This window comes from Lontra canadensis, unplaced genomic scaffold (genome assembly GCF_010015895.1).
Source record: "Lontra canadensis isolate GAN:19392208 unplaced genomic scaffold, GSC_riverotter_1.0 scaffold35, whole genome shotgun sequence".
Taxonomy (NCBI): domain Eukaryota; kingdom Metazoa; phylum Chordata; class Mammalia; order Carnivora; family Mustelidae; genus Lontra; species Lontra canadensis.
Window position 1 is genome coordinate 8971108 of NW_022631029.1, and position 27906 is coordinate 8999013.

Consider the following 27906-nt stretch of genomic DNA (forward strand, 5'->3'; position numbering starts at 1 on the left):
AGCAAGTACCAGTTCTCTGGGATCTAATGCTCTGAAGAGCCTTGGATCTGCAGCCCAGGAATCCACGTGCATCCACGTGCGTGCATGAGCGAGCGTGCGTGCGTGCGTGTGTGTGTTGCTGTACAGGGAGGTGGGCGGGAGCTCAATTTGGGCCCAATCCAAAGTCAGAAGGGCTCAGAGAACCCGGTGGGCCTGAAGCGTCAGTGCCTGCAGTCCTGCAAATGGTCAGTAGATGGCAGCAGAGGCCCGCGCAGGGACCCTAACCCAAGCCTCTCCCTCCTACTCCGAAGTGAACCGTCAAGTTCCAGTCCTTCAGCCTGAGGGTAGGGGAGTGGGCGGATATACTGGAGTAGTGCAGATTTGTCACAGAAGAGAGCAATATCCCCTGCGACTCTATGCAAGTTGTTTCCTCCTAGGAAACAACTCAGTTTCCTCATCTGTGGAATAAGAGTTGTTTAACAGCCTGTGATGGGAAAACTTGCTCAAAATACCCAAGATAGTCTAAGATGGGTTCAGAATAGAGACCTAAAAGTGGAAGGGAAAGCCACATAGCTAATATAGAGTATAATGAGTGCGAGGAGGAGACTTTTTAAATAGGACACCAAAAGCCCAAGCTATAAGGTGAAAAGTTAATGGATCTGACAAAATGGGAGTTTAGGATGTCTGGTCTATGGACGCTGTATCCCAAGGGAAAAAAAATAAGCCACGGATATGAGCAGGAGATGCACAGAAAGTGAGAGACACCCAGAGTCCCCAGAGACTGGAAGGGTGCGAATCACAACGAAATGTTATTTCACTTGTCCTGATGGCAAAAATTAAGACTTTAGTGGGCCACCACTAAGGAAGTCGCAGGACTTACAAGCCTCGCTGGAGGGCCGTCTGCAGAGTACAGAAAAGACGCCCGACTCAAGTGGCTTCCTGAGGCTCCGAGATAAACAAGATTTCCTGCGCTGTCACTTCCTAGGGCGCTGGTAAACTCCGGGGCTCACATAGGCCTCGAGGGTGTCGGGAGAACCAAGAAGGTTTCCGCCCTCTTCGAGAAGCCACGCCCCCTATTCTGTCCGGGCTCAGGGGCGGGGCCCGTTGGGGCCTCCCTCCCAGCCTGGTCTTGCCAGGGCCGGCCTAGCCCTTTAAGGCTTACCGAGCCCGCTCCAAGTCCCGGACGCAAGGGGGTAGGGGGGGGGAGGGGAGCGGTCACGTGGGCGGTCCCTGGCGGGACTCGGCTCTAGGAGCTCGCGGCCGCGGGTTCCCGGGACTGGGGTCCCTGTCCCTCGCCGGCGCCAGCCAGGTACTCTGCTGTCAGGGACGGCCTCGCCAGGTACGCCCTCGTAGGGCTCCCTCCAACTTCCGTTCCCAGAACCTCGCGGCCACTTGGCTCCCAGACCCTTCCCCTCTTGACAGGTGTCGGGCGGGACTCGCTAGTGCCTGGTTGCGCGACCACCGCCCACTGCCTCGAGTCCGTACTCTCGGACAGTTCGCTTCCCGCTGTCTGCTGCCGGCAGCCCAGCCAGGATCGGGGGCTCTGGCTGGGGTGTACTGGAGGAGTCTAAGCGGAACTCATTCTTCCCTTCTCCCCCAGGTGGCCCTGGACGCGCCAGGCTGGGGTCGCCTCTGAGCGCCCCCCGGGGCCATGGATGGCGAGACAGCAGAGGAGCTGAGGGGTCCTATGCCCCCGCAAGGTGCACCCTGCGGACCTGGCTCGGCTGGCGCTCCTGCCGTCGGGGGGCGGCGGGAGCCCAAGAAGTATGCGGTGACCGATGACTACCAGTTGTCCAAGCAGGTGCTGGGCCTGGGTGTGAACGGCAAGGTGCTGGAGTGCTTCCACAGGCGCACTGGGCAGAAGTGTGCCCTGAAGGTCAGTGACCCCCTCACTGCTCCGTGGGCGACCTGGGAGGCCCAACAGCAGCCGCTTGTGGGTGCACCGTATGATCAGTCTCTCCTTTCATTCTCACATTCCCCTGTGAAGTCAGCCTCCTGGTCCTACTTGCTTTACAGACAGGGAAAACAAGGCTTAGCCTAGTTAAGCTCGGGGTGTCTCAGAAAGCAAGGGGTGGAGTCAGTAGGGGTAGAGTCTGTTGGACCCGGAAACAGGGAAGGAGTGGTTCCTGACTCTGGGGTTATGGCTGGGCCTATGTGTTCTGGCCAAAGGCGGGAAGCCCTCACTCAGCTTGGTTGTTCCTTCTATGAGAAGCTCTTCTTTTTTTCATGAGAAGCTCTTCTGACTGGAATGGAACTGAGTTTCCTTCTGCCTAAGGCTGAGTTCCCACCGAGGCTTGGGGTGGGGCTGCTTTCTCTTGTGGCCCCTGTCTGCCCCCGCTGGAGTGATGGGTGGGAGCCTCCCAGGGCTCTCTGGTGGGCAGGGATAGAGCCCATCACACCTGTGAGCAAGAGGTTGCTGATGGGCTCCAGCTGAGTCACCGGCCCTATTTTGAAAAGGGTAGGTCCTGCTCCAAGCCTGACTCACCCTGGTTCCTGGGCAGAGGGCGGGCCAGCCATCTATCTGTGTCACACCATAGGCTCCCTGGAGGCCAAGAACTCTCTGATACAAGGGGAATCCAGGGAGTTCTGGGGGTGGCTGATGTAGCCACATAGTTCTGGCTTAAGTCATTTATTTCTGGGCTGAGGACCTACCCCCTACCGAGAATGCTCTGAATCTGTGGTCACTGGGAACCTGACTCAACTGTAATTTGTGCCAGCGGCCACCTGGACGGGTAGATCGTGGCAAAGAAAGTGGCTCCTGTATTAGAACACAGCAAAGGATCTTCTCCTTTTACAGACATAGCAATTATGAGCCTGAGTGCAGGGTTCTGCGGATGTGGCTCTAATCTCTGGCCTGCATTTGCCAGCTCTGTGACCTTGCACTAGGTCCTGGACTCTGGAAATCAGGTTTCTGGCTCTGTTCAGGGGAAAAGATAAGGAGTTGATGTGAACTTGGGAGGAGACGATGCCTGTAGAGTAACTGGTACTGGGCCTGGTACAGGCCTGGAGAGGTTACAGGACTTATTTAGGTCATAGTGTCTGCAAGCATCTGAGCAGGGACCTGGGTCGAACTCCCTTTGTCTTTCCTAGGGGCACTAGGGCTGATGGGATGGGTCTGGAGGAGGCTCAGGGCTGGGCTGGTGAGGCTGAGTCTCAGATACAACTTGTTTACCTACTAACCCTACTAACTCTGAGTCCTCCGGAGGAAAACTGGCTCTTCTCGGGGGGTGAATCTCTACCCTTTCCCTCAGCACCATCTCTCCACTCTCACCTCTGTGGGTCAGGGGCAGTCTGGGTGGATAGACAACGGGCCGACTGAAGCCAGAGAACCTCTTCTTACTACCAAGGCTTTGGCCTTGTGAGCCAGGCCTGAGCTCTGATCGGCCCCTGTGGTGTTCCAGATGCTGTGAGCCAGGCAGGGATGGAGTGAGAGGCCAGAGATCTGGGACCCAGACAGTACCAGCTTTAAGCAGGGCTGGGTCTAGGCCCTTCTCCATGGGTGCTGTGTCTGACAAGTGACTTGGGGACACTTCTGACTGCAACGGTTTCTAAAACACCTCCTCTTGAATCTAGGACCTCAGTGCTTTCTCTGTTCTAGACTGGGAATAGGGCAGGCCTAGAACAAATCCCCCTGCTATACCCCTTTAGGCTTGATGGGTGAGTGTGGCTGGGGCTACTGCCTTGGGACCTTCAGGAGCTGGCCTCTAGGAGGACATGGATTAGATGTGGCTCCCACTCCAATATCTTCCTTGACTTGCCCCCAGTCCCCCTCTAGTGAGCGAATTTGGAAGTTTCTGCCATCTGGCAGGTCTTTACCATCTTCCAAGATGGCACTAACGCCGCTTCTGAAACATTGTACCTGTCCTGTGAGTGATGGCTTCAGCCTCAAGGAGGAGGAGCGTGGCATTTTTCTGCTTAGCTTCTGCCCCCTGCCATCTCTGCCCTTCTGGGTGATACAGGCCTAGGTGGTACAGGACAGGACAAGTGCAGGTCCTCTTGGCCCTGTTGCTCAAGATGGCAGAGTGCTTAGCCCAAAGTCCGGAATGTAGCAGGCACGCCTAAAACAGGAAGAGTTGTGGTCAGTGTCCCCATAGCAGTTACTGTTCTCCAGGGGCCCTGGAGGGAAGGCTCCTCCCCGGGGTGCTGGGGCTCCTCCCCAGGGTGCTGGGCCTCTTCCCCTCAGCCCCTTCCACTGTTGTGGTCCATCTTGGCCTTGCTCCCACTCAGTGGCTCCCTCCCAAGGCCAGCTTCTGCTGCTGGTACGGTCATCCCACCCTCCGTTCCACCCTCAGCACTTGCTGCTGACCTCTTGGCAGGACCTAGAGGGGACTGCCTGCCAGGAATGGGGGCAGGAGGCTGCTTCCTACTGACATCTTGTGCCCCCTCCTAGGCCTGACTGATGAGCTGGTACCCCTCAGTTTCACTCCTAGCTGGCTACAGCCCTACATATCTGTCCCCCATTAGTCACCCCACCACATCTGAGACACAATCCCTCAGTCCTTATCATGTGTATGAAAACTGTGACTTGGAGTCAGTGGTCGGAAACCATGTGGCTTGACTGGGATGACAGACTGTAGCAGAGGCCAGGTTTCCTCCCCTCCTGACTTCCTGCCCAGCCCACTTGGGGTCCTCTCCCATACAGCAGGCAGGAGTGACTGTGGCACTTAGATAAATAAACAATAAAAAAATTAAATAATAAGTAAATAAATAAATAAAATAAATTAAAAAACAATAAGAGGTTCTGAGAGGACAGAGAGGGCTCTGCACGTGGGGAAAGTGGAGTCTTCTTTCCCGCCCCTGCTCTCTGGACTCTGGGGCTCGGGGCCCTCCTCTCTGACCACTGGAGTATGTCGGAGACCCCTGAGGCTCCCCGTGCCTTCCTCTTCTTTTCTTCATCAGATGGAGTGGAGTGGTGGGGTGCTGGAGCCCAGGCTGGGGAGCTGCCCCAGGGCTCCATGGGTGCGGCCTGCCTGCCAAAGCTGGCCCTGGTGAGCCAGAGTGGAGGCTGGGTGGGGCTGCCAGGCAGGCCAGGTACTTTCTCATTTGGCAGCTGCCACCCCCTCACCTGCCATCTCCAGACTGGTCAGATCAGCCTGGGCAGGGCCATCTGTTACCGAGTCAACAACTTGGGAAGCGTGTGGTAGGGTGGGCAGCCCTGCCAGCCCTCCCTGTCTGCTGGAGTCCCCCCAGGAGGGATTTCAGTGTACCCAGCCTCCTTCCTGGGCCGTCCCTCTTCTGGAAGGAAAGAATTGGGGGAGCTCGTGGGCTTCCATGCTGCTGGAACCTGCTGAACTGTCAGGGGTGGGCCATTGGCTGTTTAAACAAAGATCCTAGGAAGGGCATCAAGCCCTAAAGAATGCCAGTAGCGGAGTTTGGTGCAGAGATTGGTTGTTTTGAGCTGCTTCATACCTGCCCAGCTGGCCTTGCTCTCAGGTTTAGAAGCTGTGCTCAGAGCCTGCACCTCTGCTGGGGATCCCCTCTGCTGGGAGGGCCAGAATCTTCCCAGTCTTTCCAGGAGCTGATGCCGTCTCTCCAGGCTTCAGGCCTTGCTGCTGTGGATTCTGATATTCTCATAGACGGCCAACAGTTTTCCAGACTGTTCTCTCCGGCAGGCCCCATTCCCAGTGCATGGTACGTGTTCTCTTACCTAATTCCTGTCGTTCCCATTTTGTGGTTACTGTCACTGACATTCAGTAAGGTCAGCGACTTGCCCACCATGCACAGCTGAAGAGTGGTGGGGCTGTGATGGGACCCTAGGCATCTGATGCCAGAGTCTTTGTATTTAAGTCACCCCATGCCTTATGCTAGTTTATGGGGACAGGGGACGGTCTCTAAGACTAGGGCCCTGGATGGGTCCTGGCGTCCTCCTGCATGGCTCCGCTGGGAGCCCGAGTGGCGCTGCTCATATCTCTCTCTCTGCCCAGCTCTCCTCACTGTGTAGGTTCTGCCCGTGAGCGGACACATGGTCCCAAAGGCCAGCACACAAGGGACATGATGGCTATGGGGCTGTCTCAGAGAGGTTGTGTGGTTCCTCTCGAGTTCCTCGTGAGTCTCAGACAAGCCCAGCCTAGCAGCATCCAGACTGCCACAGGCAGGAAGTGAGGTTGGTGAGTGGGCGAGAGGAAACCGTGTCTGGGCTGGGCCACCCAGGGGAGACTTCCTGGAAGAGACTGCCAGCTTTAATCCAGGCCTCTGGTCTGAGAAGGATGTGGATGTCAGAGGAGGGGAGGGTGTGTGTGACAGCATGCCTGGTGTGGACCACTCGGCACTAGCTGCAGAGTTCTGCTTCCCCACTTCCAGCCGAGGGTCCTGGTCGGACGCAGTGCATCTCAGTGGGGTAGGGGACCAGGCCCCGGAAGACACTGGGAGCCATAGAGGGACTATGTGGAAGAAGAGGCCTTTATACGGGGCCTTGAAAAAAGGTCAGCGACTCCCCCTCTCATTTTCCCTCAACTCTGGTTCATACTGCACCCCCAGGGACCTCTGTCTGTCTTTGGTGTCCTCCCTCACTAAGCAGGCAGAAATCCTCCTTCCTTCTCCCGACACTTTCTTTCCTAATGTCGCCAGAACCCTCTTGGAGCACTGCTGTTCAGGGTCCTCTAGAGGCTTCTTGGTCTCCTGCACTGTGCTTTAGTTCAGGTCGTGTGTGAAGGGCCTGGTTTCTGTTGACAACAGAGGTCTGTTATGTCTCTGCTGAGGTCTGTTACATCTCGGGGAAGCTATTTCCCTACTTGGATTCCTCATCTTTTTCTCCAAGGGCCTCCTTGGGATATCATCATGGGATACCCCTGGGAGAGGACCATAGGTGGAGCGTTGGCTTTGTGGTCCACTCACCTCTTTTGGTTCCAGCCTGGTGACTGGCTGCCGGGTGTCCAAAGGTGATGGTCACCAGGCAAGTGTTGAAGACAATGACCATCCCTAGGTTTGGTAAGAGTGTGCCCCCCCGCAACATGTGTGGGTTTGCTGCTCTCGGGGCAGAAGAACATGGCTCCCACGGACTCCTGTGTTTCTTCCAGGAGAATTTTGGTTCTGTTATGCCTTGTTCCTGTCTACGCGAGATCTTTTGTGTTCCCACATGAGAGGCTGTCTGAGTGCATTTTTTTTTTTTTTTTTTTTTTTTTTTGGTGGCACGTTATTGACCTTTCTGAGGATTCCCTTGGGCTCTTGGGCACTTGGGGAAGCCAGCCCCTTGTGGGGTGAGAAAGAATAGTGTGAAAAGAATTTTGGGTCCTGAACTCCTCCCTACCCTCCCACCCTTTTGGAACTAAGTAGATTAGGCCCTGCATAATTGTGAATAAAATCCTGTTGCTGGGAACCATGGGGGTTTTGCTTAGAGCAGGAGAATAAGAGGAGGCTGCTGTTTGGGGGAACAAGGAGCCTCAGGAGGCCTTTTCTGCACTGGACAGGCCAGAGACACTGAGAATATTGATTTTGGGTTTTCTTGCAGTTTTGGTGTTAGAATTGCCTTTTCCTTTAGGCTAAGGCTTTTGTCCTCGCTGCTTTCTCTTTGTGACGCTTCTATTCTTCTTAGCTCCTGGTCGCTCTCATTTCTTCTTTCCCCTCTCTGTTTCCCTTGCTGTCACTTAGTTCCTCCCCTCTCTGGCCTTGTTACTCTTTGTCTTAGGAGTTTCAAGCTTAATGGGCCTCTTCTCTGCAGCCCACAGGTCAAGGCCAGACAGCAGACATATGGAGGCTAGTCAGGTGCTGGGGATTCATGCTAGTCACCGTGAAAGTCTCCCCAGACAGGGTAGGGTAGGCGTCAGACAGAAAGGAGGAGCTTCTGGCTTACGCATGCCACTCACAGTGTCCCCTCCTGCTGCTGGCCTTGACTAGGCGCCGGTAGCCTTGGCAGCCAATGCAGTGGAGTCAGGAACATTTGGGCCAAGCTTGTAACCCGAGGAGTCCCCTGTGGAGTGTAGGAAGTCAGCTTCAGTGGCGGCCTCCGCTGTTGGGTCTCCTTTTATGGCTCAGTGGTCTGAGACTCTTGCTCAGGACAACAGTGTGAGATCAGGAGCACTGTGACTCCCGAGGCTTCTCTGGCTGAGACTGAGGCTGAGGAAAGAAGGGGGCTGGGGTCAGAGCCAGTGGGAGGAACCTGTGGAGGGACTGGGAGGCCTTGAACATGAGGTACAACCTCCCTCTGCTCTAGGGGACAATATTGTGTGTGAGCTTCCTTGCACTGGCTGGGACGAACCCTCCAGAGCACCTGACTCTCTAGCCCGCACTCTGCACCTGACCCCGTCACCTGGGACACTCAAGGCTATTTTCAGGGGGGTGTGATGAGCCAGGGCCTGGACCTGCCACTCTCATCACTCCATTCCTGAGGGTTCAGCCTCCAACAAGGGACCCACAACTTGCTCTGTAGATGCTTCCCCAACACAAACAAGCCCCCTTCTCAGGGTGTGGCAGAGGGACAGGCTGGTAGCCTCCACGCTGTCTGGCAGGCAGTGGCACTTGGGGCAGAACTTGGGTGTGGGGGTGGGGATAAGAGCACCCACTTATCCCTTGAGTGCTTCCTCCATGCTGAACCCAGACACAGAAAAATCTAAGAATGGGTTGTATCACTCCCGGGTCACGGATGAGGACGCTGAGATTCCGGAAGGCACAGCTACGCCTCAGAGAAGCCTGTCTGGACTGTGTGGCAGTCAAGTTGTGGCTCTCAGCCATCCCTGGGATGCCAGACCTCTCTACCAGGCCACAGTCTCCCCATCTGTAAGATTAGGGGCTGGGCACTCTGCTTGACACGAGCCCCCCCTTCTAGCTGTGAAGACCTGTTTGATGGGCAGTGATTGTGGGCATTGCCAGAGAGGTGAGTAGGGGTGCAAGTAGACAGGCAGTGTGGAGACTGGCTAGAGGGGGCCCCAAGATGCCTCTCCGAAGCTGGCTGGTAACTGGTGTCACCAAGGAGACAATCAGCTTTGAGACTCCACCAGCAAGATCTGTGTGCTGCTATGGACAGGAGCTCTGGGGTTAGGACTTAGGTTGGAAGACCCCTTTCCACTGTACTCCATTGCCCAGTCAAAGCCTTTTGTCAGGCTGAGCCTATACCAGGGCGCATCTTTACCTGAGGAAGAACTGAGAGAATGGGGATGGGTCACCATTGCCTGTTCCTGTGGCAGGAGCATCCCTCGTGTGGCCAGGCCACTACCCTGGTCTTTCAGAGGAGGACTTCCCCTTCTTCATGGCTATGGCTCCATGGCATAATCCAAGACCAAGAAGTTTTCCCAGGAGTTGGAACCCTCAGAGTCCTCGAGCAAAAGAGGAGCAAGAAAGGGAGAGCAGCTGGGGCCTGTGGAGGTTGGAAGCCCCTCTGGGAGGAGCCTGAGTTAGGCCGTGGCTGCCTGTGCTCACCCAAGCCTGTGTGGGGAGCTGCAGGGACATGGATGGAGCCAAGGGAAATGGGAGAGATGCCAGCAGATACGATGCTGGCTGTTGGCTTCAGAAAGAGCAGGTCTGGGGAGTGGGGGTGTGGAGTCAGAAGGTTTCCTAGGGTCTCTGCACTATGTCTCCAGGAATAGTCCGGTCTGTCTCCCCTCTCCGCACCCCAACGCACACGTTTATTCCTTTGTTATCCTCGTGACACCTGCTCCAGGGGGACAGAGACTAGCCATCACTCTTCTCAGAGCTAGAGGGTGTTGGCTCTCCTATTACTACGCCAGCAAGGGGCATGGCCTGCTGGGTGCCTCAGCAGGGGTCCCCTGGGCATGGCCTCACTTGCCCTAGTCACCCTCTGCTTAGGGAAGGTGGCCAGTACCCTCTGTAGCCCCACTGGCTATGTGGGCATCCCTGTGGCACAACTGGTCATTTGGGGGGACAGACTGTGGCTGAGGTAGGGGTCTCTTCGCCAGAAGGGACCATTAAAGGGACATTGCTTCTGAGATGAGAATAAAACACTTGCGTTTGCTGAAATTTTCTAGTCTTAGGGTGAAAATGTCCTATTTTTACACTGTCATAGGAGAAATAGAACCAGGGTAATGTTTCACCGATAATGTAGCTGATTTTGACAGAAAAATGCTTTTTTCCTCTATGAAGTTTAAAGGAGGATAATAGAACCTGGACCCTTACAAGCCCCTGAGTGGCCTCTCCTCAAACAGCCCTCTCAGAAGGTCTGGGTGGAATGCTGGGATCTGGTACCTGCCTCGGGCAAAGGGAGTTCTGGTGCTGCCACTTACTCCGGGTGTAATTTCTGAGAGAGAGAGAGGATGTTGTAGCTCTCTCTGTGCCTCTTTCCCCTCCTGAGAAGTAGATAATGACAGTCCCAGACCTACCTGTCCTCCCATCCTTATTGCCTTGTGTGAGGAGACTGCACACCCATTTCCACAGATGGGGAGCCAGAGCTCAGGGAGGTTAAGGGATTGGCCCGGAGTCACCACACACTTTGCAGAAAGGGCTATTGCTCAAAAGGAAGCTTGGGGTAGCTGAGGGGGATAAAGGCGGCTGCTGCCTGAGAAAGTCGAGTTGTGCTCCTCTTCTAGTCTGCCAAGCTGAGAGCTGAGCTAGTTCCCTGGCTTGGGTCCCCAGGGAGCCTTGGCCCCCCAACCCACCCCACCCCAGGATCCCTCCCCGGAGATCAGCCATCTCACCCTCTCACCACACTGGAGGGTCTGTCCCTTCCTCACTGGGCCTTTTACAGCAAACCAGGCTCTGTAGACTCTTGATTCTTGGTCCATTTTCGCAAAGCCAGGTCCAGTACTGTCCGTCGCAGGGTTTGAGACCATTTCCTACGACCAGCTGGTTTGCAAGGGGTCTGTCTCCCCTTGGTCCCAGAGGCTGCATCTGGATTGCCCCATTTCTGGAGGTGAAGAGTATGGGGCCACCTCAGGGCAGACCCAGGGGAATCCTGGAGCCAAGCGAACCTCAAGGCCCATTTCCACTCTGTACATAGTTGGCACGGTGCTAATCTGAGTTCTCTCTGTGTTCTCATTCCATCCTCATGGCCACCTGGGGACATGCTTACTGTCACTGCTCCCATTTTCCAGATGGGACCAGTGAGGCTCAGAGAGGTTGATGGCCTGCCCAAAGTTAGAGGCAAGTGGAAGAGGGAAGTCCAGGTCTGTCTGACCTGGAGTCCTGTGCCCACAGCTGGTCATTCATAGTACATGGTCTCTGGCCAGGGACACTGGGACCCATGGGCCTGCCCCAACTAGCACTTATGTTCCAGCTGTCCCTCTCCCTCCCTGCCTTGGAGCCCAGCTCAGTTCCCTCTTTCTGGAAGTATTCTGCCCCTCTCCTACCCGTCTCTAGCCCTCCCCAGACCCAGCATTTCTTCCTTTGTTTCCAGGTCATCTGTGGCTGGTGGGAAACATAAACTGAGGCTACCAAAATTTAGCAAATTGAAGGAGTCTTGTGTTCCTGAGACTTGACAATTTCCACACATGTGTTGGATCTGCAGTTGACAGAGCTCACTGTGAAGACAGCTGGCACGGAGCCTCCGCCATCCTCTCTCCCAAAACTGTGGTGGGAGGTGGTCAGGGAGGCTCCAAGCCTATCAGCGGTCCTACTCTCCCTCCCACACTCTACCCCCTGCCATCAGGTTCTCTGGCCTTGGCCTGGAAGGGGGTTTTTGGGGGCTCCTCTTCCTCGTGGGCCCCCTTGGCTGGGCTTCCCTGTCTTGTTTGCTCTGCGAGAAAAGCAGCTGTCTGCCAAGTCCCGACTCTCAGCGCCCAGCTGTGTGACTTTGGGCAAGTCACTTAACCTGCATACTATCCCTGCTCCCATTTTCCAGATGGGACCAGTGATTCTCAGAGAGTCACAGTTTCTCCGCAGTTAAAAGGATGACACTGGTTCTTCTCAGGATATGGTGAACACCGAATGAGGTGGCATCTGTGGTCAAATGCCGGGGCCAGCACCCCACTGGCCGAGCACCGGGGAGGGACAGCTGCCATGAAGGAGAGGCTAAAACGGATCTGCTGCTATCGGTCCCTGAGCATCCAGCTGGGGCCTGGGTGGTTGGGGTCAGTGGTGTCCCGTGAGCTGACCTCCCTGGAACTTAGCCTCTGAGGAGGAGAGGCAAATGGACAGGGTGAGCCAGAGGACAGGCTACGGCCAGAACTTAATGAAGTGAGGTCTGATCTGGCACGAGGCCAACTAATCCATAGCTGCGAAATTGGTTCCATTAGCTCCTTTAATGAGCTACGAAAGCCGGGGAAATGAGTCTGTGTGAGAACAGTGGCACATGTCTGAGGCTCTAATTTGAAACTGTGGTGAAAAAGTTAGACTTGACACTGCCAGCAGCGGTCCAAGGAGCACTGGTGTCCTGGGGTGGGGTGGCGCTTTGGGGAGGGGGGCCTGGCTCTGGCTTTCTAAGAAGAAGACCTGAATCCTGAACTTGAGTTCAACCTGTACCCGCCCCCCCCCCCATCCCTGAGGCTGTGGCCTCTGCTCTGAGTGGGCAGAGCAGCACGTGGGAATCGGGGGCCGGCCTATGCTCAGGGGCCAGGGTAAAGTGTGTTAGAAGCCGTCACTGGTGCCAGCAACACAAGGCAGGCATGGTCTCAGCAACTAGCTATAAAATGAATTTAGCTTTTCCGGTGGTTTGTGTCTTTCATAAAATCAGGGTTTTGTCAAATGGGAAAAATAATGCCAAATAATCAACACTGGGAGTCAGAAGGGACCTTAGACATGATGGAGCTGAACGCTCTCGTCAAGGAGGGAGTGTGGTGGGTTCAAAGTGCTTTTTCTTCCCCAGCAGCTCTCTCTGTGGAGAATAGAGGTTTCCCCACAATGAACAAAATGGGAGTCAAAGACCTGTATTTCCCTATACCATTCCATTCAGTTCTGCTGCCCGAGTGTTTGGCATTGACTGCGAAGCAGTGAATAGCCCAAAAATGCAATTCTTCAGTGTTCTGGTCTGCCTTTGCCCGAGTCTGGGATGAGAGCCCCCCAGTGGGAGAAGAGGTATTGTGGGGGGACATACCGGTCCTTCTGCCTCTTTTGTCTCTGTACTCTGGCCCAGAGCAAAGCTGGAATCCCCAGAAATTAGAGGGTCTGGTGAGGTTCTGTCCAGCTCCTGGCAGGTGTGCCAGGCTGCGATGCCATGCGCCGGCCTCACTCTTTAGGAAGGAATTTATGGGTTCATGTGAATCTTTCTGTATCTTGCAAAATTATTATTGAAGACACTGTCAGAATGTTATACTTTTCCCTCATGTAAGGTCTGATGCTAAATCTCTTTAATAATTTGGTCTTGAGGGGCACCTGGGTGGCTTAGTTGTTTAAGTGTTTGCCTTCAGCTCAGGTCATGATCTCAGGGTGCTGGGATCAAGTCCTGCATCTGCCTCCTTGCTCAGTGGGGAGCCTGCTACTTCCTGTCCCTCCACCGCTCCCCCTGCTTGTGTTCTCTCTCTCACTCACTCTTCCTCTCAAATAAATAAATAAATAAAATCTTAAAAAAAAAAAAAGAATTTCGTTGTGGAAAAAGTTCAATGAATGTCTGTGCTTCTCTTCGTGGAATGATAAAAGCAGCAGAGTCTATCTGGTTTCCTTCTTTGCCAAGACTCTCAGGAAGCTCGGAATCAAAAGATGTCCTCAGTTATTAGTTACAAGTTTACACGGGTTTCTGGTATGCTTTATTTTTCTCTGTATTCTATTTTTTTTTAAAGACTTTATTTGTTTATTTGACAGAGAGAGAGATCACAAGTAGGTAGAGAGGCAGGCAGAGAGAGAGAGAGGGAAGCAGGCTCTCTGCTGAGCAGAGAACCTGATGTGGAACTCGATCCCAGGACCCTGAGATCATGACCTGAGCCAAAGGCAGAGGCTTAACCCACTGAGCCACCCAGGCGCCCTTTTTCTCTGTATTCTAAAGAGAATTGGACATTTCTTGTTTTAGTCATGCTTTTGGATTATAAAATGCCTGAACTCCTGTTGTCCAATGAGTAGAGCAGTGGAAATAATGGGACTTAGAGTGGCACACTGGGCAGCGAGAGCATCCGGATGTCTGGTCTCCAGGAGGTTCTCTCTGCTGTAAGGATGATGTCTCTCAGGCTGTGGGTTGTCATGAAATCCAGAGTTAGTATTTCTTAATTTGTTAGTGCCTCACTGGCAGGAGAGATTGCAAGCCAGCTCTCTTCCCCCGAAGGAGTGGGTGTTCCCACAGAGGCCACGGAGCAGCTTAGCCCTGGCTGTGGGTTAATTGGCTGGGAGTGTGGAGGTTGGGTGAGGGGAGGCTGCCTGTCCAGGATGGCAGCCTGGGGGCTCCTGTGTGTGAGACAGATGGAGAGACTGAACACTTTTTACTTGAGAAGAGCCTGGCCCTGAGGTTAGCTAGATGTGGACACTAGATATGTGGGTGAGTATAAGGGCCTGGGTAGGTAGGCTTTTATGGGACTGAAGTAGGGTGTTGGGGGCTTGTCCTAAAGTTGTGTCCTCACAGAGCTGCTACAGACATCCCAGTTCCATCTGATGCCCTAGGAGAGCAGACAGAGTACTTTCACAGCTCTGGGCCATGTGAGGTGATGTGGAAGACAGGGCCCCAATGGGAGAGGAGGTCTGAATCGAGGGGTCTGGACTTGGCCAAGGTGGTCACAGAGTGAGTAGTGGCAGCAAGAACCCCAGTCTTTCTTGGGTGCCTCTCCGTGCCCAGTACTCTGGTGGGCACTTCAGAGAGAGAAAGAGAGAGAGAGAGGGAGAGAAAATATTGGATGAATAAATGGACAGGTGGATGGGTTCCACTCTCCGGGCGTTCAGAGTCACTATTGCAGGGCCTGGAGACACACATGCCCACGGCCCTACTTTCATGCACGTCCCCTACCCCATGCTCCCTATACGCATGTGCCCCCCAGGGACACACCCCTATACATGCCTGTATCCATGTTCCCGTGCAACCCCCCACCCCTGTGCACCGGCACCCATGCACACATTCATTTCAGAACAAGCTTCCCAAGGCCTATAAGCAGTAGTTTTGGTTGGTGCCTCCCCCTCCTCTCATTTCCCCTCAGGGAGGGGTTGTCTGGACACTCTCTCAAAAGTCCCTTCTCCTCCCTGTTCAGCCTTGCCACACTCCAGGCTGGTGGCCCCCGGGCAGTGACTTCATCCTCCTGAACCTCTCTTTTCTCAGTCTGTAAATTGGGGTTGCCAGCCGCACCCTGCTCGCCTCACAGGGCGGCACCAGCATTCCCATGAGATAAGGGGAGAGTGTGTTTTGTAAACTGCAAATTGTTTTCCAGTCCAATGTTGCTCTCGCTTCCCAGCTCCTGAACTCGGGAGCTCCTCCACCCACATGGGAAGCCTGTCCTTGTCTGGGACAGGATGCAGCATGGGGGCGGGTGAGGAGGGGGCCTGGCTAGTCCTGAGGCTCCCATTCCACCTGAGGCTGCTGGGTGTGTGGGGGGGTACAATTTCTCTCCACCTCAACCTTCGCTGGGGTCCTATGTCTGGTGGGGTTGGCAGGGGTCTCGGCTGTTTGGCTGTTGTCTCTGGGGGCAGCTTGGAGAATTTGGCAAAGGAGAGTAGGGAGAAGGGAGAGGTCGAAACCACTTCGTCAAAGCCTGAGGCTAGAGCAGTGTCATTTGTTCAAGGAAATGTCATCTCAGATCTGATGCTCATCTAACTTCAGTGGCCCACACCTCAAGTATGGCCAGGAGCCCCACCCTTAGGAGAAAGCCAGGATTCTGCCTCATGGGTGTGTGGGTGCCTGCTGGGAGCTTGGGGGAGTTGCCCAGGAGCCATCACAGACCCACAGCTTTGATGGACCCTTGGGGGGCCCAGGGGATATAGGGTGGGAGTGAGGTAAGCCTGGGGTCTGCCAAACTGGCTGGTCAGAAGCCTACGCCATCTTCTTTTCTTCCCCACTGTGATTGGGGACCAGATGGCCCCCATTGAGTTCAGGCCTTTAGACATGGGTCCATGGAGCCTCAGGGGCTGCTCCCTGGGGGCGGTGGTGGGGGAGGGGGTCTACTGTAGTTGCTTTGCAAGGAGCCCCTGACCAGAGGTTTCCTTTTTCTCAGTCTAGCCCAAGCGCTGTAACTCAACTTTAGGGAAACAGAGGCCCAGAGAGGCAAAGGAACCACCAAAGTTCATGCTGAGAGTCAGAGTAGAACCAGAGCCTCCTATCTCCTAGCCCTGTGCTCATTTCCATGCCTGCGAAAATGAGGCTCTTGCTTGGGGACATCTTTTATGAAGGGTTGTGTGGACTCACATCCTTACAAGAATGAAGCCAACAAATTGCCATTTATAGCAATGGCCTTGTGGCCGGAGCAGTCAGGATGGGCTCTTTGGAAGAGGAGGTAAAGTCTGGTTTACCAGGGAGGGTGGGTAAGGCACAGTGGGGAGCAAATTTGGCTAGGTTGTCATGTCTCTCATTGTTGAAACTTCCTGGGTCTTCCTCAGTTTAATCTTATTCTGTCCTCATGATGGGTTGTGAGGGTTTCTTCCTCTTAACCCCACTTCATAGATTTGTTCTGTAAATGAACATGAACCATTACATGAGCCGGTGCTCTGTGTCAGGCCCTGAACCCCATTACCGTGACCCAGGGATGACCAGGCAGGCTGGCCGTGCCCTTATGGGCCCACAGTCTGCTAAGGGAGGCAGCCTGGTGCCGGCCTGGCTGGAGAACCAGACGTGTGGTCTGGCACCAGTTACTTCCCCTCATTGTGCCTCCATTACTCCGCTAAGGAACAGGAATAATGAAGCCCCTTGCTCCTAATATTTATAAAGTGCTCAGAACAGAGCCAGGCACATTGAAAAGTGCAATATCTATAAGCATGTTTTTGTTTAAAGAGTTATCAAAGGAACAAGCTAATTGTAGGTTGTGAACTGCACAGGAGGGAGGTAAAAATGGTGATGACGCGGGAGCTCGCTGGGAAGCTGGAAGTGTTTCTGTCTTGGTGGGGTTGTGGCTCATGGGGGGCGGTGCAGCTGTCAAAACTCCCTGAGCTGGACTCTTGAGACCTGTGCATTTTACTGTGTGTGGAGTGTACCTCAATGAACAACACATACATATTTATAAGAAGAAAAGGTGAAGGGAGACCGAGGGATCCTTGTGGTCCTCTTTTGGCAGGGTGGTCAGGGAGGGCTTCTGAGAGGAGGCGATGTTGGGGGGACTCCTGGAAGAGGAGAAGGCCCTGGCTATGGGGAAGGCAGAGGAGGAAACTGAGGCTCAAGGAAGTTTGGGGCCATACTCAGGGCCAAGCTGAGGGATCAAGAGTGACAGCCCAGGAGTTTCCTTGGCAGCTGGGCCTGGGTGGGCCGGGTCCTGGGCTCTGGCGTCCGTGATCTCCCCTGCAGAGAGGCCGGTGGGGGCATTTACTGTGTTTTCTGGGGGCAGCCTTCTCCCCACCCCTAGGCCTGTTCTCAAGCCCTTGACACTCAGAAAAGGCCTATTTTAATCCGTGTGGGAAATGGGTTCCTAAATATGGACTGAGTGGGGTGGGAGGCAGTCCGAGGCTCCAGCTTGGGGCGCCTCCCCCTGCTCCTCCACCCCAGCAAAGCACAGGGTGCAGGCCTAGGCCCTGAGCCCTGTGGGCCCCTCTTTGGCCGTCCCCTCCCCTCCTCCTCTCCCTCCCACACCTTCCTTCTAGCACCGTGCCCATCCTCCCACCCTTTGTTCAGGAGCAGGCCAGCCCTCCTTGAATTGCCCTAAAGCTGCTTTCAGCCTGGGGGGGAGTTAGAGAGGCAAAAACCCTAGGGGAAGGTGCTGGGAGGTCTTTCCAGAGGAGTTGACATCTGAACTGAGCCCAGAAGGTTCCTCAAAAAGAGGGAGTTGACCTGATGGAGAAGGAGAAGGGCAAGGGTGTATGTGGCACAGGCAGAGTGAGGACTGTTTGGGTCAGCAAGTACGTCCTTCTGACCAGAATGGAAAGGGTTGGGAGCCAAGGTAGCAGGCAATGAGAGGGAGGCAGGCCTGAATGCCAGGGGAGAAGGTGGCTGTTATTTGGAGAAACGGGCGTGGGGATTTAAAGGGTGGGGGCAGGAATAGGTGGGGCTGGGGACCCCACTGGGAGGTTTCCAGCTGTGTGCTTGGGATTTTACCAGAGGAGAAAGAGGACCTCCGAATAGGGGTGAGACACCAGGAGCAGGGCAGAGTGAGGAGGGGGTCCAGGAGCCAGCCTGGACACCCCTACAGGACACTGTCAAGTCAGGCCAGCCTGGGGAGGAGAAGGCTGGGGGCAGGGAGGCCACACAGGAAAGAGTGCAGAGGAGACAGAGTGGGGGTAGGGAGGATGGCGCATCTTGGGTCCTGTGGCTAGAGAATGGGCTACCCCTGGCTGGAGCCACCTCAACACAGTGGGGCTGAGCTGACATGGTGAGTGGGGGTGACCGAGCCCCCGCCCCCAGCACCGTGAGCAAGAAGCTGGAGCTCGGGAGGTGTGTGGGCACGGAGCTGAGGATGTTCCGGGAGGCAGAGGCAGCGTGAGCAAGGGACTCATGGTTTCCAGGCGGGGAGTCTGTCCACAGCAGCCTCTATGCACACCCCCATCCTGAAATGCTTGATGGAGCAAGGACCCCAAAACTGGTGGAGGGACTTGCCTACGTTCTTGCACCCCCAGGCTAGGGTCAAGGTGAGCAGCTCTAGAGATGGAGGAATAGCCACAGAGCAGCAGATTCGAGAAACTTCTGCCTTCCTCTGTGCCTCAGTCTGCCTTTGCCTAGGGAGCTTGATCCCAGAGTCTGCCCCACCCAGGGCCCTGGTAGAGGGAAAACCATCCCACAGAGGAGGAGACCAAGGCCAGAGACGGCCACTGAGCAACTTGGAAATGAACAGGGCAGGGTCTCAGGTGAGCAGCCGTGTGCAAGGATGGCTGGTCGGGCTCTCCGCCTTGTGGATCACCTCACCCTGCAGGCTGACTTCTCCTCCCCCACACCTCCTCCAAACAGGACCACTCCAAGGCCTTGCCCACTTCTGGTGACTGACCTTCTGACTGGCAGCCGTAGCCTAGGGCTGAGTTAACCTGAGCAGGGATCCTGTTGTCTGCCACCCACCACGGGCCTTGCCGTGATGCATCCTCTGGGGATGACTCCGTTATGACTCCATTTTACAGAGTTGTGGGCTGAGGCTTCGAGCTAGGAATGTTTGCCTGAGGTCACACTGAGTCACTGGAGGGATTCAGTCCCAAACCCAGGCCTCACCAGACCAGGCTGACCCTTCCTTCAGCTAGGGTCCCTCCTGCCCTTGGACTCTACCTTTGGGTCTACAACTCTGCCATCCCCTTGGAAAAAGGCAGTTCCGGGGATGTGTGGCCCCTGGCCTGGGGTCTCACATCTGATGTGTGAGTCTACAAAACCCATCAACTGCCGCTCGCTTGGCTTGCAGTCCCCACGAAGAGAGGCAGGGCTCCTCTCAGTGGACTCTGAGCCTTTCCAAACTGTCGGCCACCTCCCGGGGCCTTCTTGTGGTCATTGGACCACAACTCATGGAGATCTGGATTTGAATCCTCATTCTGCCCTTCATAAACTGGGTGACCATGGGCAGGTCACAGGCCTCTCTGAGCTTCTCTATTCTAGTCTGCAAAGTGAGGGCAGTGGCACTCTCTGGGTGGCTTCTGGGGAGGTGGACTATGTGCCTGACACTTTCTGTGCCTACCTGCCCTCAGCTCCTGTATGACAGCCCCAAGGCCCGGCAGGAGGTGGACCACCACTGGCAGGCCTCTGGCGGCCCTCACATCGTGCAGATCCTGGACGTGTACGAGAACTTGCATCACAGCAAGCGTTGTCTCCTCATCGTCATGGAGTGGTACGATGGCCCGTCCTGCTTCAGTGCCTCGTCGGTACTCCCATGGCCCCTGGGCTTCATTCTTCTATGGCCCCTCTCTGCTCTTAAGATAGCAGCCCCTGGAGGCACCCCAGCCCCTGAGGAGTAACGGAAGGGTGGGTGCAGGCTGTTCCCACCAGGGTGGGAAGGGAACTACGGGGGCTCCAATATGGCCTCCATGGGTGTGATCTCACTCTGTGAGGAGGGGCAGGAAGAGTAGTCAGAGAAGGCAACTGGAAGCCTGAATGTGTGGGTACGGGGGATGTGGGAGGAGCAGGACACACACAGTCACCTCTGCTTTCTCCTTCCTACCTGGGTTTGGGCTCCCATGGTCCCAGGAGACCACAGGGTAATCCAGGAGCCAGTGGCCTCTTCTACCTCGGGCTTCTCCCAACAGCACTGTGGCTCAGCCCTAGCCTTCCTCGGACGCTGGGTCTTGTGAGCTCCTCCCCATCTACCTTTAAGTGCCCCCTCATCCTACAGGTTAGCAACTCTCGAGTCAGATTTGGGGTTCAGATCCTGGCTCTACCACCCACTTGCTGTGTGATTTGGGGTAGCTCTTAACCTCTCTGAGTTTCTGTAACTGCCATGTGAAATGTGGAGGAAGATTTTAACGTGGTACTCGCCCTGTACCCAACTCCATTCTCAGTGCTCCACACATCCTGCTTACTCGGTTTGCATAAATAACTCTGTGACTTTGGTGCCATAAATCCCATTTTACAAAAGAGGAAGTGGAGGCACAGAGAGGTAAATGGACCAGGCCGGGGTCACAGAGCACTGTAGGTGTTCAGAAAGCAGTGATAATGATGATGATTGACATTTCCTCCCTTCTTTGAGGGAACTGAGACTTGGGCAAGGGTTGGGCTGCTCTAGGCTCAGCCAGGTGGAGGCAGGCCCAAACTCTGGGCCTGTGAACCCCTGAGCCCAAGCTCAGGGCAGCGGTAGGCTGACACCTGATTCAGGGGGCCCTGCTTCTAGTCACTTTCTCTTCTAGCATGGAAGGTGGTGAGCTCTTCAGTCGGATTCAGGAGCGTGGCGACCAGGCCTTCACTGAGAGAGGTATGTGCATGCAGCAGGACAATGGGGAGCATTTGGACAGAGATGGGCTGCACAGAATTGCTGTGCAATGCTGGGCAAGGCCCTGCTCCTCTCTATGCTTCAGTCTCCCCTGCGAAACAAGAGAGGGTGGGACAGAGTGTCCAAGAAGTTCTATGAGTTTGTAACACATCGTCAGAGATGAATTGTCCATGGCCTTGGGATGGAGGCTTCAAAGCCTCTAGGTGTCAACCAGCACCTGAGCTGGGAAGAGGTGGCCCAGGCCTGAGGAAAGAGGTCCAGGTGGGTTGGGGCATCCCCAGAGGGAATTAGGATGACTGGGGTGGGTGTAGAGGATGGGTGTCCTGGGTAGCTGGACTGCTATCACCATCTTGTGTTGTTCCGGGGACATGGTCGGAAGCCACATGGGTGGAAGCCCCAGGTGCCCGACCTTTGCCTCGTACCACCGCCCCTCCTCTGTGTCTGCAGAAGCTGCAGAGATCATGCGGGATATCGGCACCGCCATCCAGTTCTTGCATAGCCAGAACATTGCCCACCGAGATGTCAAGGTGAGGCTCTTAGTTGGGGGACCAGAGAAGGGAATGCACAACCCTCAATGACTCCCAGCACCCACCCAGATGGAAGCTCGTTTCCTTGATCGTCATTCAAGGCCTCTGCCCCGGAGCCCAGACTGCTCTCCTCAGCCACTTCTTCCATGGTTCCAGCATACTCATCCTGCTCTAGCCAGATGGGTCTCCTTGTAGCGTTCAAACACTGTGTAATCCCAATAGGCTTTAGGATAACTGAGTGCCTACCTCAAGCCAGTAGACCCTGACAAACATCTTGTTTAATCCGCTCATAACCCTGTGGGATCGGTTACCCATTTTACAGATGAGGAAAACAAGTCTCAAAGAGATTGTTATCTTGCCTAAGTTGGTGCAGGTGCCACACTGGTGTTCATTCATTCATTCTTTCAGCAAGGATTTTTTTATTTTAAAGATTTGTTTATTTGAGAGGGAGAGTGAGGGGAGGGGGCAGAGGGAGAAATCCTTGAAGCCAGCTCCCTGCTGAGTGTAGGGCCAGCCCAGGCGCCCAAGATCACCACCTGAGATGAAACTGAGAGTCAGATGCTGAACTGACTAAGCCACCCAGGGGCCCCCAATGCCAGCATTTGAAGGGAAAGAAGCCATTAGCTGGGAGGCAAGGAGGAACAAGTGGAGGTAGTCCCAGTTCCTGGGCCTGCCTGCCCTTTCAGTGGATGGGCTTCAGACATGTTCTGGAGGCTCAGTTCTCCAAATGTCCTGTCCAGGGAGGACTGGGTCCTTGAGGTCATCAGGATCAGATGGGCAAAATGAAAACCATGAGAGCCCCACATGCATACGCAGACATGTGCCAGCCACTGTCAGAGCAGAGTCCTGAGCCCTGCATGTCCTGAGCCCTCTGCCCCAGGCCTAGAGCATTGCCCTGAGGCCTGTTTCATCCTGAGACTGGGCCAAGAGGAGCTCGGGGACCAGCGGCAGTATCAGGTTCCTCTTCTGGCTGAGTACTGCCAGCCCACTTATCCTTTGATTCTGGATATGCGTGGAGCCATGACAGACTCACCTTCTGAACCTTTACTTTATTTTGGCCCTGGCTTCCTTTTTTTCCCAAGGAGCGAACATTCTTCTGTTGAGGTGACTCCCTTGTGGAGAATAAACGTGCTTTCCTGTTTTCATCCCAATCCAAGGTCAGAGCATCTCAAATAGAACCAGAGAAAGGGCTTTCATTGGCTCCAAACTGGAACTCCATCTAACACCCTGTCCTTCTACCCCAGCTCTGCTTGAGGGTCCCCTCCTTTCCTCCATGGCCCTAGGTCCTACCCATTCATTAAGAACCAGCTTTAGGGCTGCCTCCTCACTACCCTCTTACCTCAGGCCTCTCTGTGCTCTGCAGCCAGGAAGAACTGCCCCTGTGCAGCTCCTGGGGCCTGGGGCGGAGGCCTTCTCCCCGAGAGCCTCAGGCAGGCTGCCCTGCTGGCTTGTTCTAGATTGGGTACCAGACGAGTGCTTGGGGACATAAGAGCCTACCTTGCCTCGGAACCCTCATTTTGGTACGTCACGGAAGCATTACCAACTCAGGCTCCAAAGTTCCTACCCCTGGGCTGTCTGTGGCCCTTGGCTCTTCACAGCTTTGGCTGAACACTTGTTTCTGTTCCCCATCTGCGAAAGGAGGAAACACCTCCCCGTCACCTTGGTCTTTTCCATATTTGACCCATACTGTTGGAGACCAAGGCCCAGGTCTTTTTCATGAGATAGAGCTGGATCCTCCTGAATTGATTGAGGTGAAGGAAGTCTGCCTGGAGTTCCTCTAGGGTCCCTACCCCCACCTGGCGCCTAACTCCAGACCCATGCTTTATCTTCCTGGCCCAGCCCGAAAACCTGCTCTACACGTCCAAGGAGAAAGATGCAGTACTCAAGCTCACCGACTTTGGCTTTGCCAAAGAGACCACCCAAAATGCCCTCCAGACACCCTGCTATACTCCCTATTACGTGGGTGAGTCCTTGGGATGTGGTTTGTACGTTCCTGTCGTTACCGGACCCTGCTGTGGAGTGGGGCAGCCTTGGGAGTTGCAGAAGCCAAAGGGTTAAAGCCGAGTAAGGAAGGAGGGAAGGATCCTGTCTTCGTGGAGGCGGTGACGTGGGGGGCCGGAGGCTGCAAAAATATTCTCCCAAACTTCAGCTTCTGCTTTTGAAAATAGATCCAGGAAAATTCTTGCTGTGGCCTGTGAGCTGAATGACATCACAGTAACTCTAAATATATACGTGATAAAAGGCTGCCATCAGCTTGGGACGGAGCCCAACCGTGGTTGTTTTTCTCCAGTTTTTATCTTTCTGGGATTCATATTCAGAAAGTAGGCAGGACTTTCCGATTGCATTGGAAGGATACAAGGCACCAGCCCCTTGTCTCAAGGGAAAGGGTCCCTTAGGATTGGCAAGGATTGGACTTGGGGGTGTTACCTACTCAGGCTTCCTTGGAGAAGCTCCCTGCTCCCTTGTGAGTGGGCAGCCCAGATCTAGAAAAGCCCCTGCTGAAGGTGCTCCTTACCCGAGAGAGGGGATGACTCCCGTTACAGAGGGCTCTTTCCCTTCATGGGGTGCCTTCTAAGAGAGCTACTTAAGGAGTGGGGAGCCCCAAGACAGCTGAAATGGTATCCTGTTGGCCAGCACGTGTTTTGCAGTATTTTGGCTTAGAAATCTCCTGGCCTACCCATCTCATTGCATGCGGGGGAAGAACAAGGCCCTATGGGATGGTAGCTACGTTGGAAGTAAAAACCGGAGCCTTGCCCCTGTCCTGTCCTTGCCTGTCGCCTAGGCTGTACATTCAGGGAGACAAGGGACACAGGGCCGATGGGGAGCAGAGGCCCTCTTGCCTGTGGCAGGATCTCACCTAATCCCAGATTGGCCCTCTCTCCGTTTCCTCACTCACCAAGGCCAATATCGACCCAAAGAAGCTAGGAGGCTATCATTCGTTATAGCCCAGCCTAAAAGCGGGTTTATTTTTTTTGTGAGCTCTTTTTCCTCCCCCAACTTCACACACATGCTGCCTTCCCAGAAGGTGCCAGACACCAGTCTGCTTTGCCCCACCCCCAAACCCAGGCACCTGCTCCCCACCTTGCTCAGGCTTCAGGCTCCTGTCTGGGCTCCAATACCCTTGGTGCTGAGCGCCCTCTTGTGCCCTCTGCCCTGGTAGCTCCGGAGGTCTTGGGTCCAGAGAAGTATGACAAGTCGTGTGACATGTGGTCCTTGGGCGTCATCATGTACATCCTGTGAGTACCACCCATCCCCTGGGACCCTCAGTACCACTTCTGCCCCCTCCCCCAATCCTTGTGAGGGGCTTGAGTGGGTCATTCTTCACGCAGGCTGCCCTTCCCCTCTGGTCAGGGGACACCCCTCCTTCAGGTGGCCTCAAGGTCTCTCCTTGCCAAGGGCAGATGGCAGTCCTAGGAGGAGCCCAGAGTCCAGAGGGCTGGTCTTCTGGCCAAGGTGACTACCTCGGTGGTTGCCTGTCTTCCCAGTCAGGGATTCGGGGAGGAGAATGGGTTCACTCCGCTGCTGCCCTCATACCTGTGCCGAATGACCTCCGCTCTCTCCCAGCCTATGTGGCTTCCCGCCTTTCTACTCCAACACGGGCCAGGCCATCTCCCCAGGGATGAAGAGGAGGATCCGCCTGGGCCAGTACGGCTTCCCCAATCCTGAGTGGTCGGAGGTTTCTGAAGATGGTGAGTGAAACTCTCTTCCCCAGCTTCCTCCGCCAGACCCCATTAACCTTCATTCTGGGAGATACCACGTTGGTGTCAAAGCAGCCTGTTTTTCAAATCCTGGGTGTGTGACATCCCACCTCCTGTATTCCAGCTGTGTGACCCTAGACAAGTCACCCAAACTTTCTGAGCCTCAGTTTCTGTATCTGCTAAATGGGCTTAAAACTTGCCTCCTCAAAACTTCCTCTGACTCCTCTCCCTTATTAATATTTTCCCTTTGGGGACCACAGACAAATTTGCCCTGTATCCATTCTCTATGACTGCTTAATGAATTGCCCCAACTCATGGTGACTTAAAACAAGAAACAGTTATTAGCTCACTTTTTCTGTGGGTTAGGAATTCGGGAGCCTGGGCAGAACTGGGGCGACTGGCTCTGAGGAGCTCTGCAACCGCCCCACTCCCTCTCTTCCCCAGCCAAGCAGCTGATCCGCCTCCTGCTGAAGACAGACCCCACCGAGAGGTTGACCATCACACAGTTCATGAACCATCCCTGGATCAACGTGAGTGCCTCCTTGTCCTGTGGCGGGCAGCATGGCAAGCTGGAGGGGGGCTGTGGGCAAGGGGGTTATGGCTCCAGGGGCTCTGGGGCAGGCCACAGATGTGCTGGAGGACCCCGCCGAGAGCCTGGCTTTGCCCCTGCTCCAGTGGGGATCCTTCACCTCCCTGAGCCTTGCTTCCCATATCTGAGACCAGGAGAGAGGGGGTGGGGGCGGCGAACCAGTGCCGCCCCAGGTGCCTGTTCTGATCCATGGATTTGGGGCTCCTTCCAGCAATCAATGGTGGTGCCACAGACTCCCCTCCACACTGCCCGCGTGCTGCAGGAGGATAAAGACCACTGGGATGAGGTCAAGGTGGGTAGATGCTGTCTCAGTCTCCCAGGGTTTTGGGAAAAGGGACTCCAGAGTGGTGGCTCCTGAGAGCCTGGGTCATCAGCCCCTTCCCTGGGGCCAGAACCTGAGGTGTCACTGACTGCCCAGGGATCCAGCTGGGGCACTCAGAGCACAGGGCTGCACTACCACACTCACGGGGTGCTCCTGGCTCACTGGGACTTGGTGGTGGTGCTCAGTGAAGGAAGGGGTTTTGACCATAACCCCCTTACAATCTACATTTGGGAGGGTGGTCAGCCTGGTTTGAGCCCCAGGGAACCCTGGGCACAATCTTTGGGCTTCAGTGCCCTGGATGTGCCACGAGAGGGTGTCGCCTGCGGGCCTGTGGTTCTTAGCAGGTGACATTGGTCCAGGTCCCTGTCCTCCTTATGCTGGTGTGGTCGCAGGGAGTCACTGTACTCTCTGTGCCTTGGTGGGTAAGTTCAGTGTCTACTGCAAAGGACCATAGTATGGGTTAGGTGACACAAGGGGATGGCTCAGGCAACAGAGGCTGTTGTTGCCCTCGTGGACATGAATAAGGGACTGGAGGCAGGTGGGCGATGGCTCCTGAGGCCAGTCCATCCTGACCTCCGCGGACATCTGTCACCAGGAGGAGATGACCAGTGCCCTGGCAACCATGCGAGTGGACTACGACCAGGTGCAGATCAAGGACCTGAAGACCTCTAACAACAGGCTGCTCAACAAGCGGAGGAAGAAGCAGGCAGGGGGCTCCTCGGCCTCACAGGGCTGCAACAACCAGTAGCCCACGGGGCCTCCCATGAGGGCCCAGGAGGAGCCGCCCTCTCAGCCTGGGGCCCAGACCAAGCGTGCTGAGGCCCTGACACAGAGGGCCCAGGGTCATTTTTTTTTAAACAAAAGGATCATTTTGCTGTGTTTTAATTTGTCACTTAGAACTTCAGGACAGAGGCCCGCGACTCCAAACCTCCTTGGAGGGGGCCCAGAGCCTGGGAGTTAGGGAGCCATCTGCTTCAGCGGCAGTGGCTGTGGTCAGAGTGGCCCAAGGGATATGTGGTTCTGTTGGGCTCGCTGGGGCATGGCTTTAGACTTCTAGGCCATGGCAGTGGTGGCCATGGTGGCGGGCTTCCCTCGGCCCTTGGAGACACCCCACTGTCAGCTGGGCAGATGGGCCAGACCTTGGGAAAGGCATCTGGCCATTGGTTGCCATGGTGACCAGGGACAGACTTGTCTGTGAATGCTGATTGAGAGCAAGGGAGGGAGAAAGGGCAACTGAGGGTCTGCCTCTGTGGCCTTGGGGAGGCTTGTCTCCCTCACACTGCTCGGCCCTCTCAGGCTTCCTACTTTTGGTCTCCTGAGAGAGGCTGCAGGGTCAGTCTGCCTGTCTCACTGGGTGGTCCAGCCTTATCTTGCTGCAGCCCCATCCCCCGGGGTCCTGGAGCACCCTCCCTGCAGAGTCCCTGGGCCTAGTGATCCTGTTACTACCCCTTACCCAAAGAGTGGCCTCTCATCTCAGGGGAGGGGGGAGGCATTTTTAACCCTCTTCTACTTTGGAAAATGTCACTGTGACGAAAGCCAGTACGGTTCTCCTGCCTTTACCCACTCACTGGTTCCCAGGCAGGAAAGCTTATCTGTGATGGTTCGCCCTCTGCCTCGTCCTGGTTGACTGTAGCGGCTACCTCCTTGGGTACTTTTGTGAGAGTGGATGGCTGGGGGCAGGACCCAGGGGCTCCCCATTAATCAGGGGTCTCTTTCTGCACTCTGGGTCAGACCCGAGGCAATGGAGGGCTGCTGAGTGATGCTTTGATGGTCTGGTCCTGGGTCCTGGCTTCAGCCCGAGTGGGAACAGAGAGGACCCCTTCCTTGCTGGTCCGGGCTTACCCAGTCCCATGCTTCCCAGGGTAGCGTTAGGGTTCTTGGTACCTGATAATGGGCCTGACAAGTGCCTGACACCCAGCCTGGTTCCTGACCTGTCTCTCACTGGCTGGGAAACCCTAGCCCACATCAGATAGGAAAACACTGCTGGGTTTTACATCTAGATGGTAATAAACACCATTTTGGCATTTCC

At 55.2% G+C, this 27906-nt stretch overlaps 1 protein-coding gene and 1 long non-coding RNA gene across 3 annotated transcripts; one reads left to right on the plus strand and one right to left on the minus strand.

The window, feature by feature from the left end:
- The first annotated feature begins 1191 nt into the window (after window positions 1-1191).
- MAPKAPK3 (MAPK activated protein kinase 3) lies at window positions 1192-27906 on the plus strand. 2 transcript variants are annotated; one of them, XM_032868161.1, is made up of 11 exons: window positions 1192-1288; window positions 1580-1855; window positions 19507-19646; window positions 20659-20723; window positions 21189-21268; window positions 23108-23231; window positions 24429-24504; window positions 24833-24957; window positions 25411-25496; window positions 25767-25847; window positions 26473-27906. In XM_032868161.1, exons 2-11 carry the CDS (start codon window positions 1631-1633, stop codon window positions 26623-26625), a joined length of 1155 nt encoding a protein of 384 aa, XP_032724052.1. In that variant the 5' UTR covers window positions 1192-1288; window positions 1580-1630; the 3' UTR covers window positions 26626-27906. The 2 variants fall into 2 exon arrangements, with proteins under 2 accessions (XP_032724052.1, XP_032724051.1); XM_032868160.1 differs by having other exon boundaries at window positions 1193-1318.
- On the minus strand, window positions 2863-7932 carry LOC116873918. The gene is made up of 3 exons (XR_004383912.1): window positions 7782-7932; window positions 3839-4037; window positions 2863-2896 (listed from the first exon to the last, which is right to left on the minus strand). It is a non-coding gene; the product is annotated as an uncharacterized LOC116873918 (long non-coding RNA).

Excerpts from the sequence above, each read along its gene's own strand:
- MAPKAPK3 (XM_032868161.1), top strand. The coding sequence starts at position 1,631 with ATGGATGGCGAGACAGCAGAGGAGCTGAGGGGTCCTATGCCCCCGCAA. Across the intron at positions 1,856-19,506 it reads GGCAGAAGTGTGCCCTGAAG|CTCCTGTATGACAGCCCCAA; the intron begins GTCAGTGACCCC and ends ACCTGCCCTCAG. Across the intron at positions 21,269-23,107 it reads TTGCCCACCGAGATGTCAAG|CCCGAAAACCTGCTCTACAC; the intron begins GTGAGGCTCTTA and ends TTCCTGGCCCAG.